The sequence below is a fragment of the Pararge aegeria genome, chromosome 14, assembly GCF_905163445.1.
Source record: "Pararge aegeria chromosome 14, ilParAegt1.1, whole genome shotgun sequence".
NCBI lineage: Eukaryota > Metazoa > Arthropoda > Insecta > Lepidoptera > Nymphalidae > Pararge > Pararge aegeria.
In genome coordinates, this window is record NC_053193.1 from 2,400,410 (window position 1) to 2,418,713 (window position 18,304).

Below are 18,304 nucleotides of genomic sequence, written 5' to 3' on the forward strand. Positions count from 1 at the left end.
TTTTTCTTTTTACTACTTTCAGCAATTTAACACAAAGAATAGAACCGCTAAAAATATACAAAATAGTGAGTAGTGTGAAAAAGGAAGGATCCATGCTACCTATATGCATGTCTCAAAAAAACTAGAACTCATTGCCAAACCCGTGTAGGTTATCATACGGTTACTTGACAATTGACATTGACAGTGGCAACTTGCAAAGCGAATTGTTTGTGTTTTGCATCTGAAAAGGAATTTAATATTTCTGATTTCTGTTTTCGTTAAAGTAACTTCAGTAACTACAAGTAAAACAGGATATTTAACTCCCTACCTTTACTTGAAAAGTGCGATTCCTACCGCGCTATCTGTTGTTGTATTGTGGTTGTGTGAAATATTAAAAATTAAGTGCTGTTTTGTGCCGGCGCGCAGTCAAATTGCAATGCATATGTAAGTTAACTCGATATTACAGTTTTTAACGAAGCTCTTGAAGTTCGTGTTTTTGAACGAGTGGTTGTCAATTGTAAATCTTAAAGCCTTAGCTGCCCGCACGCACGTCAATGTTATTGGCAACATCCTGCATATTATCAATAGTATAGCCTGTGTGCGGTGGGTCTTACCGAAGAATTTAATTTTATTTATGCAGAAACATTTGACGGTGTTTCAGAGTTTTGATAATTGACTGTTTGTGCGCAAAGGCCGATTTACTTCATCCGATCGTATGCTCATTCTATCCCCACTCTATTAAATCATATTAGTTTTGATGTTCTTGCTGCGTTCATAAGATTTTATGGCATATTCTAAGAATGTTTGCTTGCTTGTTGTAAATGGCATTAGAGCATGAAAACAGTTGCCTAGAGTGTTCTTGCTTGTTCTCGTATGCTCATTACCCGGAGTGGTCTCTTCAAAGCATTCTTATGTTCTAGCGATGAGTTTAGCTAATTTAAACATTTGTCGAAGAGTTATAAGTCTTGGTTCTTAATTTTGATTGTTGTTAAAGAATAATAGAACGGTGATCAGAATAGCTCACTGTACTTTTGATAGCTGTAGCTCCCTTAGCTGTTAGCTTCCCTTATAACACAAGCTACGCTTACTTTGGGGCTAGGCTGCGATGTGTGTATTGTTGTAGTATATTTATTTTATTTTTTATATTCCCCAATTTTATCCCCTGATAAGGGATATAATTAACATGTCCATCTGCTAAAGCATGTTGTTACACAGCTTATTATTACACATGTATTATTTGGATATTATTTCCACTTTTGCGCCAGTGGAAATAGAGTTGAGATAGTTGTGGGAGAAGATACATTTTTATTCTTCCCAGGGGACATAATTGTCTCCTGCCCATGCTAGCCGTGCTGAAGTGGGTTGATAATGATGAAATATCAGTTGTATAGAATTCAAAATTCTAAAGTGGTTGTAATAATGTCCTTTTTACTTTGAAGTCACAAAGTTTCCATAAACTCAACTTTTGAAGGCCTTTAAATCTTTATCTTTGAGATGTCTCTCAATAAGTTCAAAGTTTATATAAAACGTAAGCTTATAGAAAAATCCTATTATAATATTAAGGATTCCATGTATGATAAGAAAGCTTGGATATGAATTGCTCTAACTTCATAGCTCAAAATTAACTAGACTGTGAGATGGTGATAGCAAAAAAATAAAACCTAGCTAAGTTTGTTGTGGGCTCTTCTTAGACCAGGACGTGTTTGAAACCGTCCGTTTTAAGTTAACAAATGCAGTTATCACTATTGCTAACATTAGTGTAACATGTTAAATGTATGAACGCTTCATAAGTGCCTGTAATGAGGTGTACATAAATAAAACATTTTTTGTATTTGAATTTATATTAGGCATATTTATTTTTTATTTTTTGTATGAGGCCTCAAAATGCCTTTAATTGTGTAATTTGCCCAGTATACATGATGAATGGATGCTCAACAATACTCTATTTACACAATACAACTTATACTTAATTATTTAACTTATTGCAGGATTGTTCATTTGGATTTGAAAGGCGCACCTTTAAAGATAGCATTTTTGGAGAGGGTAAGACCTACTTACTTTTTATAGTATTAGTAGTTTTAGGTTTAGACGTTAGTCCACCATCCTGGTCAAGTGCAGATTAGTGGGCTTCATTCGAGAATGAATGAATAATAATTACATTTTTCTACTCAAGTGCAATAAAAGACCAGGAGTGGTAATTAAAATGGGCCAGTAGTTAAACACAATATTCAATTGCATGTTTTCCCTTAGTTTAGCGATTTGGCTGGTTTAGTGCTATTAGCCGTTTAGTATATATATTTAAGTTGAATTTACAGTGACGGTGAAAATAATTTTTCCATATTACTATTGTTTTCAGGTGCTAAGTAGTATCAAGAAATGGGGCGCTACTGGCATACTTATAGAATGGGAGGATTCATTTCCATACACTGGGGTGATAGCAAACATTGGAAGCCTGACTGATGCGAGCGGTGATGGGATGTACACAGTTGAAGAAGTGAAACACATATTGTACTGTGCAAAAGAAAATGAGCTGGAAGTGGTAAGTTTTAGAGTTGTTAATAAAATTTCTTTTTCAAAACTAAAGACAGACTTTTTATTTTCGGTTTGGCATAATTTTTATGACCAGCCAGTTGCAATTTAGCCTCGTTTAGCATCCTCTAAGCTCTCATATGGTCTTCCGACTCACTTTCACCTCCTTAGCGATAGTTTTCGGATTTTTTATTCAGGAAGAATCTGCTCTCTGTCCCTTGAAAGTTGGCCAGACATTAAAGGTATTTTTATTTTTGTTATTAGTACTGCATATAGCAAAAAACGGTAGCCTAGTGGGTGGCTTCGGCTTTCCTTTCGAGGAGACCGAGTTCGAGACCAGCACGCCGACTTTTCGGGGTTATGTGCATTTTTAATTTAAGCAATTTGAATATCACTTGCTTTAACGGTGAAGGAATTGATTGAATTGAGGAAAGCTGCATGCCTTAGAGTTCTCCATAATGTTCTCAAAGGCGTGTGAAGTCTTCCAATCCGCACTTGCATTGTAGACCCTTCTCACTCTGAGAGGAAACCCGGTAATGGGTTGGCTGAAGTGGGCCGGTAATGGATTGGTGATGATGATGACGATGATGATGATGAAGATGAAGACTGCATTTTCTACCATATTTGTTTTGACATTACAAACGGAATGTTTTATTTGTTTCTATAGATGAATCCCTATCCCTACTAATATTATAAATGTCAATGTAAGTTTGTTTGTTACGCTTCCACGCAAAAACTACTTAACCGATCCTCATGAAACTTTGTACACATATTCTTGGAAGTGTTAGAAGTAATATAGGATACTTATTATCCCGACATTAAGCTCGGTTTCTTTAGGAGAGGGGACGAAAGTATTTGATGATTTAACACCATAACTTCGACAAATTATAACCTATTTAAATAATTATTTTTGTACTGTAGAGGTTATGTGTGTTTAATTTTGCCCAAACTGTGGTTGGAGATAGAGGACAGAACTCCTCAGCGGACAGCAGCAACTACAGAGAACTCCAACTAAAATAATTGCCACATCAAAGAACAAAATCAAACGCAGACGAAGTAGCGGGCAACAGCTAGTGTTCTATCTTTCTTTTTTTTTTTACTTTTAGATACAATTAGTACAAACGATTGGGCACATGGAGTTTGTTCTCAAACACCCATGCTACAGGAAATGTCAAGAGAAGGCGAGATCCCCGGCGGTGTTGTGCCCGTCGCAGACAAACAGTCAGGAACTTGTGCGTACGATGGTGCTACAGGCGTTGGAAATTCAGCCGGATGCCAAGTACTTTCACATTGGGGCTGATGAAGTAAGAAACTGTTTAGTTGCTCTAGTTATAAGGTTTTATTTTTAATTTGTTTTTGTATAATGATAAGTGAGGCTGCGATAGACCAGTGGTTAGGACTTCTGCATCACTTTCGAGGGGCTGAGTTTTGATCCCAGAATGCACCTCTAAGTTTTAAATGACTGAATGGATTAATGAATGAATGAATACACTTTTATTATAAACCACATAAACATACAGAAAAATTGAAAATGTAATTGTAACGAAAAGTATATAATTAGGCGGCCTTATCAAATTCAAATTCATTTATTTCAAATCAGCCTACTTTATAAGCACTTCTGAAACGTCAAGTATGTATGTTTGTAGTGACTCTACCACTCCGCTATTGCTACAAATTCAAATTCAAATTCAAAATTCAAAATTCATTTATTTCAAGTAGGCCTAATATAAGCACTTTTGAAACGTCAAGTCTGTCTGTTTGTAGTGATTCTACCACCGGTTCGGAAGGCAGATTCTACCGAGAAGAAGCCGGCAAGAAACTCAGCAGTTGCTCTTTTCCAACATCAACAATTTACATTTTGTATTTTAACATTCATTTTTCTATCTTGTGAGAGCTGAAAGCGGAGCCGGATGCTTCCAAGCAACCTTGTCATTAAAAAATTCATCAATTGTATAGTAACCTCGCTCTAATAAATGTGTTTTAACAAATTCTTTAAACTTGTGCATTGGCAGGTCCAAAATCACCTTAGGAATCATATTATAAAAGCGTATACTCAATCCCACAAATGATCCCTGTACCTTACGCAGACGATATGCAGATGACACTAATTTATGACCATTTCTTGTAAGTCGACTGTTTATGTCCACTTTTTGTGTATAAAGACTAATATGTTGTCTTACAAATACTATATTATTATAAATATATTGTGAAGCTACAGTAAGTATGCCTATTTCTTTAAACTTCTCACGGAGGGATTCGCGTGATTTAAGTTTATATATTGACCGTACAGCTCTTTTCTGCAATATAAATATAGTTTCGATATCAGCTGCTTTACCCCATAACAAGATTCCATAGGACATAACACTATGAAAGTACGCAAAATAAACTAGCCTAGCTATTTCAACGTCAGTAATCTGTCTAATTTTTCTGACTGCGTAGGCAGCCGAGCTTAGTTTACCCGCTAGTGAATCTATATGGGCACCCCACTGTAGCTTATTATCCAAGGTCACGCCCAGAAAAACTGTGGAAGTCTCTATTTTTAGTGATTCACCATTTATCATTATATTTTTATCAATTTTCTTTACATTTGGTAAGATAAATTCGACACACTTTGTTTTTTTTGCATTTAAAAGTAAGTTGTTAACTGTAAACCAGTGCGACACATGCGACATAACACGGTTTACTTCGTCAGAGTTATCTTTACTCCTATCAGTCTTAAAAATTAGAGATGTATCATCTGCAAACAATACAATGTCGCATGTTCCACTGACATGGTACGGTAGATCATTTATATACACTAAAAATAGAAAAGGACCCAAAATCGAGCCTTGTGGGACACCCATTGAGGTATTTGAACCCTGAGACTTTGCATCATTTATGCAAACTCTTTGGGTTCTACAACCAAATTTAGTGCAACGTTTTGGATACCATAGTGGCTTAGCTTAAGAAGCAAGGTTTTATGATCAACACAATCGAAAGCTTTAGATAGATCACAAAAAACACCCATGGCGTTCTGTGAACATTCCCAGGCATCATAAACATGTTTTATAAGTTTAGCGCCTGCGTCCGTTGTGCTACGACCTTTAGTGAAGCCATACTGCTCAGGGTGTAGTAAGTTATTCACATTAAAATGATATAAGAGTTGATTTAATATAATTTTTTCAAATATCTTACTAAGAGCTGGTAAGATTGAGATAGGTCTGTAATTGTTTATATCATTTTTATTACCAGATTTAAATAGAGGAATGAGTTTACTATGTTTCATTAGGTTCGGGAAAGTACCTAAATCAACACATTCATTGAAAATTATGGCTAAAAGAGGAGCAATGACGTCAATAATTTGAGATATTACCTTTACCGACATTCCCCATATATCACCTGTTTTCTTTAATTTTAACAACTTGAAGTTTTTACTGATATCCGATGCATCTATATGTTTGAAATGAAATAAAACTTTGCACTCATTAATGTTGCCTCTTAATAAATTCTGAGCTGCAGTAGGTGAGGAATTTAGTGAATCTGTTAACAAAATAGGAACATTCTGAAAAAAGTTTTCAAAAGTACTAGCAACTTCTGTATCAGTAGTTACCATATTATTATTAATAATTAATTCAAAATTTCCGTCTCGAGATTTAGTTTTCCCAGATTCATTATTAACAATTTTCCAGGTTGTTTGTATTTTGTTTTCAGATTTTACTATCCGATCTTTAATGTATAGCGACTTAGCTTGTCTACAAACATTTTTAAATGTTTTGGAGTAACTTTTTACATATTCAAGGAAGGTTGGAGTCTGATTGTATTGTTTTTCATCATATAGCTCATACAACTTATCCCTGCTTTTGTAAATGCCTATTGTCGCCCAATCACTAAACCTCATTTTTTTATTAGAATCTATGTATTTAAAAGTAAATACTTTATTAAATGCACTTTCTATTTCATTGAAAAGCGTACGATAAAGATTGTCGGGATGACAGTTTTCAAAAAAGAGAGCAGGAATTTTGGCTGATATTTCACCTTCAAATCGCGTCAGTTTACTCTGAGTTATCGGCCTGTACTTAACAATATGTTTATTTCTATTTGTACCAACAACAGTAATTTGTTGGCCACAATGATCTGACCTTAAATTGTTTAATATCGATTTACCTAAGATATCACAGTTAAAAAAAATATTATCTAAACAAGATGCTGAAGTTGCTGTGATTCTAGTAGGTTCATCGAAAGCATTATTCAAATTAAAGCATTTAAATAAGTTTAACAACCTAGTCGTAGTAGTATTATGTAATAAGATATCAACATTGAAATCCCCGCATACTATTACATTTTTAGTAGACATACACAATCGCTTAAGGACATCTTCCATTACATCCTCGAATTGGTTGAAATCACCTGAGGGGGGATGGTACACACACACTATTATAAAACGCTCCAGCTCCACACAAGACAGTTCAATTATGCGCTCCACAGAAAGACTAACTATATCTTTTCGCTCCTTACATGTTATATTATTGCGTACAAAAATTAAGGATCCACCATGAATAGCAGTCTTTCTAAAGAACACACTTGACATTTTGAAGTTATTGATGTTAACTGCTATTTGTGCTCCAGTGAGCCAATGCTCAGTTATACACAATATGTGTATATTGAATTTTTCAACAAACAGTTCTATTTCTAATTCTTTGCCGGTGAAGCTCTGTATGTTTTGATGTACAATGTTCATATAACAGAGCTTCCCCGTTGTCTCACTGTCTAGTTTAAATAACTATTTATTATAGTACTAGAACAAGTACTAAGGTCAATATTAGAAATATTGGTGGTACTTGAAGTACAATATGTAGAGGTGTCAATAGACTTAGTTACAATACTTGTAACAGTATCATTTAAGTTGTAAGCTAGTAAAGATGCCAAGTGATGCTTACTTTTCTTAGATAAAATTAAACTATCTCTAGACAATAGGGATGACATGGATTTATTGATGTCAAAATAAAAAACTGCGTCACTATGACGGCATGTCAGGTTATAAATTAATAAATTTAAATTATAAATATGTTCATTCTGCTTTGAACTAAATGTGCCACAGTAAGGAAAGGCACACATAACGAATTTACATTGAGTTTTACTATGTAAAGCTAGTAATTTATCAATGCATCTTATAATTTGATGCTTTTTGACATTCAAACTGTCTCCTATTAAGAGAACAACATTTTTATTTACATCTAAGTACACATAGTGCAACCAATGTTGCAAAGTTTTCTAAGTTATGTGCGTTTTCAACTTTCATGACGATGATAATGATTGAACTTTCCATTCCAGGTATGGCATACTGCAGTCTGCATAAAATGTCAGTATCGGGCTATACCAAATAATCTAGGCCCTCTTTCTTTATACTTGGAGCATATAAGAGACTTGGCCTTGTTTATAAAGCAGCAGAGACCGGACCTGACTATACTCATGTGGGATGATATGCTTCGATCAACATCAGCGAATGTATTGCAACGTGAGTGTTTTCCTTTTTTTTTTTTTTTAATAAAAAACATCTCTAAGCGCCTTTTTTTACGCTGGTTTTAGAAGCGTTTTATAGATTAGGAGTTTATTGTTCGTTAATTTAAAGCGCCTCGGAAGAACTGAAGAATTGTATGCCGTCACGCAAAATGGCATGACACTCTTTCGGCTCCATTTAACAAGCGCACGCTTATACCAGAACACTAATAGAACCAGTTTCCTTAGCCAATATTAAGAAATATTCTATATTTTACCAAGTTATTTATTCTGATAGTTTTTTTTTAATAAGTTTAATTCAGTTTAGTTCCAATAACGGTGAAAGAATTTTAATTTTATATGTATAACATATGTTTACAGATTATAAGTTAGGCGAGTTAGTGCAGCCCGTGGTGTGGAATTACAACGTAAAGGCAGATTTCTCCATAAATCCGCAGACATGGGACTGTTATAGGACAATATTCCCAAGCTCTTGGGTTGCCAGTGCGTTCAAAGGTGCCAGCGGCAGCTGTGAGGTAAGTTTACTCAGACAAAGTTTATACAACGTGTAACCGAATAACGAAAAACTGTCGAATATATTTCAAAAGGAATCACCCTATAAAAATATTAAATCAAAAAAAGGGTATTTTCCGTACAAACTAATTCAAAACATTCTAAAAAGTTTTAACCCTAACTTAAGTGACAACCCTATTAAAGCAAAAGACCGACCCGTCCGTAAGTATATCCACATCATAGTTACCAACAACTTTCAACAACTCCATCAACATTATAATATACGACAGTTGTTCCGCCACAATAATATTTCATTAACTATATTGTTTCCATAATAAATCATCTTTTCCCAATTTGTAACGTTTTATCACCATACTTTCCTTCTCTCACTTAGTTCATTTAAATCCATGCTAACTTTTCTTTCCCGCCAATCTATCCTGTCAAACTCGCGTCACCCGCCGTAGATCCTATACTTTTTCTTTGACAGTCTACTACCATTATTCTATTTTTAATACACTATCAATGAGTATACAAACTATTATTTGTTGATATATTTATATAATCATCAGGTTTATCATAGATAAAGTTCTGTAATTCCCTATTTCCTAACACGCGCATATCATACCTACGCTACACCTAATTTTGCATGTGACTTTAGGGCTGTATCTGATTTCTTTCAGTGAAACGATGCCAAAGGTTTACTCAAAAACAATTATCGTTTCGGTTTCACAGATAAGTCTTAGAAACAGTAAATAATGTACCTTTAAATTATGTGAAGTAATATTTCGGTTTTTCATTTTCACGTTGCATATAATGCTAATAAAACCGTGTGGTGGCGGCAGATCAGAATACGGTTGTCAGCACCTCTGCTCTTCCCGCGGGTATCGTACGAGGCTATTAAGGGAACCTCCTTAGTGCGATCACCAACCCATCTGCCCAGCCTGGTGAAAAGTTATAAAGCATATATAACACTTCACCAGGCATACCTTTATTAAAAAATATATATATTTATTGCTGTGATATGCAAAACAAAAATCGAATCCGACTGCGCATTTCGAGGGATTAACGCGTTAAAACAAACAAACTCTGCAGCTTTATTTTTGTATATTGGTATGGTATATAATCGTACCTCGCGACTTCGTCCGCGTATAAGTCAACCTTAAAGATAGACATATGCCGCCGCGGACTTTTATATTTAACTTTTAAAGTTAAACAACTTTGTCACAAATAATTTTATCGCAACTTTAACGGTTGTGTGTGTTTTTGGAAACAAAGCACATGGCTGAATGACTGTTCTGTATGTTCTTAGTTCCGTGGCTTATGATATGTTTTTTTCGAGATTATTTTATAACAAACTAGCGGTACCTCGCGACTTCTTCCGCGTATAAGTCAACCTTAAAAGATAGATATATGCTGCCGCAGACTTTTATATTTACCTTTAAAGTTGAATAACTTTGAAATAAATTATTTTATCGAAACTTCTGCATTCAATAATGGCTGAATGAGGGTTCTGTATGTTCTGACTTCTGTGGCTTATGATATGTTTTTTTCGAGGCAGGTCTACCCTAACACGGATAGATACGTGAACAACCAGGAAGCTTGGATAGATGAAGTGCAGAAAGTCGCATCTGTCAACTTTGCCGGCGTCGTACTGACTGGGTGGTCGAGGTGAGTGCTAAAATAAAGGCAAGGAAAACTGCGGCGTTCAACCCATGTCTTTCATTATAATCATTAACAGCCTATGATAGTCCACTGGGTTTGCTTATAATCACCACACTGCGCAAACTTGAAGTATACATTAATTATTAGTAAGGTTTTTTTTAAACACATAGCCATCTAGCCCCAAAGTAAGCGTAGCTTTTCTTATGGGTACTAAGGTAACTGATAAATATTTTATTTAAACTTTTAATTAATAGATAAACACCAAGACACTGAAAAACAAAAATACCTAATTCCGTAAATGATTTATTTTTAACTTCCCGCTAAGAAAATTAAAAAGTTGGGAAGTTATTGGTTTCACCCCGATTTTCGAAAATGGAGTATTCATCAGATGTCGACGTTTTGAGGTCCTAGACAGCTTTCCTGACTATTTCCGCGATGATCATGTTTGTATGTATGTGTGTAAACCTCTCATAACTTTTGAATGGCTTGAACGATTGAAACACGATTGGCGGCATTCGAAAGGGATTCCGAGATATATCAAAAATAAAAATGTAGAAAAACTGTTTTTTTAGATTAACTTTTAAACAGCTCTACCGATCGATCCCAAAAACTAATCAGCTCTTAAGCTTGATAAACCCCGTCGAATGCCGCCGGTCCGGTCAAAATCGGATGATCCGTTCGAGAGATATCGAAAACGAAACGAAAAAAGTGTTTTTTTAGAATAATTTTGAATTTTTTTGTCTGAATGATTTTTGATCTAGAATTCCTCATAGGTCTCAATAAGCTGCGTCGAATGCCGCCAACCACGTGAAAATCGGATGATTCGTTCAAAAGTTATAGCAATTAGAGAATTAAAAAAATAGTGTGTTATGAAACTTCTATCATGATGAACTTCTATCGATGTAATAAATTCAGTTTTGAGCAAAAAAAAAATTAAAGGAGGACCTAAAGAGTGAACCACCCTTCTAATTTTCTATAATCGAATAATGTTATATTTTTTTTAACTTCCCGCTAAGAATCTAAATTTCTAAATTTAAGTTTAAAAATCCGAAAAATATTGCTTTATGAAACTTCTATCTTCTTCTTCTACTCTAAGTTTCTTCTTTATATGTGTTTACTTTGTATAAAATCTGTGTGAGCAATAAAGCTTCCAAACAAACAAACAAACATCACAATGTTAATCGACCAATAGGCTGTAATATCAGCATCTTTATTACTTGTTAGGTACGACCACTTCGCTACGCTGTGTGAACTGCTGGCGGTATCCATGGAGTGTTTGAGGAGCTGTTTGCACGTGTGGAACAAGTTTATGACCAACAGTTGCCAGAGAACTGGTAAATTTATATGCATTTTAAACGGCATGCAAGCGGTATACAAGACGTGCTCAACTTCCGTAAAAGACACTTGCGACCTGTATGCTACACATACTAAACTTTTATAAATGACACTTGCAACCTGTTTACAAGATTTACTCAACTTGCATGAAAGACACTTGCGACCTGTATACGAGACGTACTAAACATGTATAAAAGACACTTTCAATCTGTATACGAGACGTACTAAACTTGCATAAAAGTCACTTCCACCTGTATACGAGACATACCAAAACTTTTGTAAATAACACTTGCAACCTACGAGACGTACTAAACTTGCATAAAATACACTTCCACCTGTATACGAGACGTACTAAACTTGCATAAACGACACTAGCGACCTGTATACGAGACGTACTAAACTTGCATAAACGACACTAGCGACCTGTATACGAGACGTACTAACCATGCATAAACGACACTTGCGACCTGTATACGAGACGTACTAAACTTGCATAAAAGACACTTGCAACCTATATACAAACGTACTAAACTTGCATAAAATACACTTGCGACCAGTATACGAGACGTACTAAACTTGCATAAACGACACTAGCGACCTGTATAAGAGACGTACTAAACATGCATAAACGACACTTGCGACCTGTATACGAGACGTACTAAACTTGCATAAAAGACACTTGCAACCTATATACAAACGTACTAAACTTGCATAAAATACACTTGCGACCAGTATACGAGACGTACTAAACTTGCATAAATGACACTAGCGACCTGTATACGAGACGTACTAAACATGCATAAACGACACTTGCGACCTGTATACGAGACGTACTAAACTTGCATAAAAGACACTTGCAACCTATATACAAACGTACTAAACTTGCATAAAATACACTTGCGACCAGTATACGAGACGTACTAAACATGCATAAACGACACTTGCGACCTATATACGAGACGTACTAAACATGCATAAACGACACTTGCGACCTGTATACGAGACGTACTAAACTTGCATAAAAGACACTTTCCACCTGTATACGAGACGTACTAAACTTGCATAAACGACACTAGCGACCTGTATACGAGACGTACTAACCATGCATAAACGACACTTGCGACCTGTATACGAGACGTACTAAACTTGCATAAAAGACACTTGCAACCTATATACAAACGTACTAAACTTGCATAAAATACACTTGCGACCAGTATACGAGACGTACTAAACTTGCATAAACGACACTAGCGACCTGTATACGAGACGTACTAAACATGCATAAACGACACTTGCGACCTGTATACGAGACGTACTAAACTTGCATAAAAGACACTTGCAACCTATATACAAACGTACTAAACTTGCATAAAATACACTTGCGACCAGTATACGAGACGTACTAAACATGCATAAACGACACTTGCGACCTATATACGAGACGTACTAAACATGCATAAACGACACTTGCGACCTATATACGAGACGTACTAAACTTGCATAAACGACACTAGCGACCTGTATACGAGACGTACTAAACTTGCATAAACGACACTTGCGACCTGTATACGAGACGTACTAAACATGCATAAACGACACTTGCGACCTGTATACGAGACGTACTAAATTTGCATAAAAGACACTTGCAACCTATATACAAACGTACTAAACTTGCATAAAATACACTTGTGACCAGTATATGAGACGTACTAAACATGCATAAACGACACTTGCGACCTGTATACGAGACGTACTACACTTGCATAAACAACATTTGCGACATGTACACGAGAACAGGTACTAACTAAACTGGCAAAAACGACACTTGCTTCCTAAACATGCATAAAAGACACTTGGGACCTGTATACGAGACGTAGTTAGATTGCATAAAATACACTTGCGACTTAGTCACGATGTTTTGTGAAACAAGTGATATTTAATCCGACTAAATTTGTTGTGAGCTTCTTAAACAAGGGCGAGTTTAGAAACCTCGTAGCTTTAGTTTTATGTTTACGAATGTAGTCATTGCTATTATCTTACTACAGTGCGCAAATAATTAAAAATTTCTAAATGTAATGTACGCAGCAAAAGTGCTTTTTTGAATAAATAAATATTTAATAAGATCTCAGAACGGTTTTATATTTTCCATAGCTCTAGAACGGAAAATGGGGCTGACAGAAGGGGTGCTGGGACAGGAGTTTATCCACACCATGAAGATATTTATGAAGTTAAGAGATCGCTCTCAACAACTCTTACATAGCGACTTGTGAGTATATATATATATATATTTTTTATATTTATACTAGAGATTCTCTACTATACATTAGAAAAATATATTTCTAATTTGCAATATCAATGTCGCAGCTATCACTGGAACTCTTTTTATTTATATTTATCAAGGAGTATACAAGCATTACGTTACCTAGCGACAGACGTTTGAAGAAGACCAAGATCCAAAGCAATCATGCCAATAAAAAAAAAACATGGACGACAAAATTGACGGCCGACTGGCGCAGTAGGCAGCGACCCTGCTTTCTGACTCCATGGCCGTGGGTGCGATTCCCACAACTGGAAAATGTTTGTGTGATGAGCATGAATGTTTTTCAGTGTCGTCTGGGTGTTTATATATATATATTATAAGTATTTATGTATATTATTCATAAAAATATTCATCAGTCATCTCAGTACCCATAACACAAGCTACGCTTACTTTGGGGCTAGATGGCGATGTGTGTATTGTCGTAGTGTATATATTTATTTATTTATTTATTAAAATATATAAGTGCATAACCAAGATCGGGACCTTTGCCTTTTCCCAATGGGAAAGAATACTCTAATTCCCGTATTCTTTTTTCGAATCCAATTTAAGTGTTTTTTTTTCGAAATGTTATATTTAGCGTATTCTTTTTTCGAATCCAATTTGATTGTTTTCGCATAATATGAGAACAGTTTGTTACAGTAGACATGAATGTAAAATGGGGTTTTTTTTTAAGAGTGGCCACGTGGCTGAACCCGTGGCAAATAGAACACGGCTACACCAACCCGGCGCATCTCGAGCTCATAGCGAACGAGTCTATCACGTAAGCATGATAAGTTATTCTATAAGTAACTAGCTGACCCCAGCGCCATCAGTCGGGCTGATTTGTGAATCTAAACCATCCAGGGTGCCACCCAAACGCATACCGAAAAATTCATTTAAATCGGTCCAGCCGTCTAGGAGGAGTTCAGTGACATACACACGCACACAAGATCTATATATATAAAGATTAGACTATATTTTATTCAAAATTCAAATTTCATTTATTTCAAGTAGGCCTAATTAATAAGCACTTTTGAAACGTCAAGTCAGTCTGTTTGTAGTGACTCTACCACCGGTTCGGAAGGCAGATTCCACTGAGAAGAGCCGGCAAGAAACTCAGCAGATTGCTCTTTTCCAACATCATTTTAAAGTTTAACATTAGAATTTTTCTGTTTTGTGAGAGATATTAGCCTATAAGTTAGCCATTGACTGCAATCTCACCTGCTAGTAAGTGATGATGCAGTCTCAGATGGTATCAGGCTGCCATGTTAGGGGTATGGCAGTTATATTTAACCACTAATCGGTTTCCACGCGACATCGTACCGGAACGCTAAATCGCTTAGCGGCACGTCCTTGTCGTCGGTACGGTGGTAACTAGCCACAGCCTAAGCCAGACCAGACCAAAAAAATGTTTTTTGTTTTCCACGGAGATATGGATAAAAACCATCGCATTGATTTTCCTATAATAATTAACCGTTAATAATAAAATAAATTAATGGATACACTTTTATTGAACATCCCAAGAAAAAAAAACAGTAATAAATACATTCATAGAGAGCACAATTTGACGGCCTTATCGCTACATAGCTTTCTTTTCCTGGCAACCAAATGCGTAGAAGGATAATTCACATTGCAATATAAATATGGCGCCGCACGGCCGCCATATTGACTTTTTTCATAACTACAAATATGACCCTTATTTCCAGGCTGATAAGGGAGCTGACTGCTTTACGGAGTACAATCCAGCGCCTTCTCGCCACCGTCACGGGCTCAAGGAGCACAAACGAGTGGGTGGGCACCTTCATCACGCCGCTGCTCAAGAAGCTCACAGATGTGCAAGATTTGGCGATCAGGCGATACAATATAGACGCTAGTGTCAAACCTATATAATCACCGTGAAGAAGAAGTTGGTGGTGTATAAATTACTGTACTGTAGTTTTTAATTTCCTTATTTTTGTGTGTGTAATCTGTGATTTTACGCTCCTTATTACGTCAGTTGTCACTGTCATCCTTCAACATAGACACGTGACAAGGACAAAGTGTTGAACTTATCAAAGAGTAAACAAACAGAGAGTGTTTCGCAATGCACCTGAATACAGTCCGTTCGCATATATTATAAATCTAGTAAATGCCAAATGTCGGAGATACTAAAATAACTGAGAACGGACTTTAATTAACAATTATTTCGTCACGATCGTAGAAATGTGATGGTTTTGACGGTTTTGCATTTGAATTTAACGGTGTAAATACTATTTCTTTTCAATAATTTTGTTAAATTATTACATAGGCAATATAGCTGCTTTTTTATATTATGTAACACTTACTGAATCGGCAGACGTCCTTCTCGGAATAGCAGCATCAAATTTAATCAAATTTGGTAACATAACGACAAAAACTCCATCTAAAAATATTTTTGTATTATTACTAAAACATTTGCAAGTCCTATTATACAAAGATATAAGATGATTGCCTTTCTACTGAAAACAAATATTTTAGATTGTAAATGTAACATAAATAATTTTAAGTCTGAAATTGCCAACCACGTTAAACTATATAAATAATATGTATGTGATATAAAATTTTATTATCGGTTTAATTATAATCAATGTATTATGTAGTCACTTGGCCATATCCAAGATGTTGTTTTTATGATTGCACGAATTTATGCATCGAAAGATACACTCCCTATCCGACTAGGCTTTGTGGCACCCTACTAATATTATAAATGTCAATGTAAGTTTGTTTGTTACGCTTTCACGCAAAAACTACTTAACCGATCCTCATGAAACTTTGTACACATATTCTTGGAAGTGTTAGAAGTAATATAGGATACTTTTTATCCCGACATTAAGCTCTGGTTCCTTTGGGAGAGGGGATGAGTGTTTGACGATTTTACACCATAACTCCGACAAATTATAACCGATTTAAATAATTATTTTTGTACTATAGAGGTTATAATATGTGTTTAATTTTGCCCAAACTGTGGTTGGAGATAGAGGACAGAACTACTCAGCGGACAGCAGCAAAACCCCTCATTTAAGGCTAAGCGATACTGAATACTTTAAACTTTTTTAGATCTACAACTAGATTTAATGCTACATCAAAAAACAAAATCAAACGCAGACGAAGTCGCGGGCAACAGCTAGTAGGTTATAATTTGGAGAGTTAAAGATATAACCAAATATGCAGTATACTTACTGATTACCTACTACTGTAGTATAAAAGTTTGTAAGTAAAGTTTATACGAGAAACTAAAGTTGTTGGCGATACTCAGTATCAGTATAAAAGTTTATGTGAATACCTACAGTGGATGTAGACACTCGCTATACTAGTCTGTGAGTACCTACAGTTGACGTTGACACTCAATTATGCAGATTGTGAGTACCTTCAGTTGATTTGGATACTCAATAAAGTAGTTTTTGTAAGTTGATATACATTTGACACCTACTCAATGTATACGTTCGTGTGTGTACCTAAAGTCGATGTAGATCAGTGTATTAGGTCGTGTGTAACATACCAATTGATGAAAACGCTCATAAAAATAGTTTGTAAGTTGATGTAATCAGTGTAGTAGTATATATGTCTGTATATTTAGTGTAAAATGAATGCCTACATCAACTGTAGGTACTATTTCTATGTACCTACAGATGATGTAGGCATTCAGTAAAGTTCATAGTTTATGTTAGTACCTATTTTTGATGTGGGTACTCATTTAAACTAGTAAAATTGTTATAATGAATGATTGACTTGAGTCGAGTGTTATTGAAATTAGCGCGTTCATAATTCACACTTGGCATGTTAATTTAACGCTTGTCACCTGTACCTGCTTAGAAGAAAGTATAAAACAGGTTTTAATGTATATTCTTCGTTGACGCTTATGGCGATAATTCATTAGGGCGCATTCATTAGTCGAAAAATTTGTTGATTAAGAGCATAAGGGTCTTTCTTGCAGGTCTATCGAGTAGGAAAATTAGTTAGGCGGTACACAGTGTGCAGGAATACAAACCACTATAATTCATGATCCATGTTTCATATACTTGGCGCCTTTTAAAAAGGATATCATCCATTTTGACAAATATTGTCGTATTTCAAACTTGTCCGCCTAAACATTTTGTACATTTTATACATTTTGTTTACTATTTTTTGGGATTCAATTTTTTTTTGCAAATCATAATAAAAAAAACATTATAATTTTTTATTTTTTTTTAATAAACTACAAGTAAGCCCTTGACTGCAATCTCACCTTGTGGTAAGTGATGATGCAGTCTAAGATGGTAGCGGGTTAACCTGTTAGGTAGTATGGACATCGCACCGGAACACTAAATCGCTTAGCGGTACTTCTTTATCAGTAGGGTGGTAACTAGCCTCGGCCAAAGCCTCCCACCAGACCAGACCAGGGAAAATTCGGAAATTATAAATTCTCAAATTGTTACTTTCGGAACCCGGGACTTCTTGCTTAATTTCATAGCGTTCACCGTTGCGCCAGGGAGGTCGTCGAAATATACTTAAAAT

General features: G+C 35.5%; 1 protein-coding gene across 1 annotated transcript; it reads left to right on the forward strand.

Moving 5' to 3' along the window:
• The first annotated feature begins 198 nt into the window (after positions 1–198).
• On the forward strand, positions 199–16,562 carry LOC120629645 (hexosaminidase D-like). The gene is made up of 11 exons (XM_039898639.1): positions 199–423; positions 1,968–2,022; positions 2,336–2,518; positions 3,615–3,812; positions 7,819–8,002; positions 8,365–8,519; positions 10,055–10,164; positions 11,383–11,492; positions 13,645–13,759; positions 14,487–14,573; positions 15,499–16,562. Exons 1-11 carry the CDS (start codon positions 416–418, stop codon positions 15,680–15,682), a joined length of 1,389 nt encoding a protein of 462 aa, XP_039754573.1. The 5' UTR covers positions 199–415; the 3' UTR covers positions 15,683–16,562.
• The last annotated feature ends 1,742 nt before the right edge of the window (positions 16,563–18,304 follow it).

Bases quoted from the DNA above. Each gene is read 5' to 3' on its own strand.
- LOC120629645 (XM_039898639.1), top strand. The intron at 2,023-2,335 runs GTAAGACCTACT...TATTGTTTTCAG, and splicing joins AGATAGCATTTTTGGAGAGG to GTGCTAAGTAGTATCAAGAA. The intron at 13,760-14,486 runs GTGAGTATATAT...TTTTTTTTTAAG, and splicing joins CAACTCTTACATAGCGACTT to AGTGGCCACGTGGCTGAACC.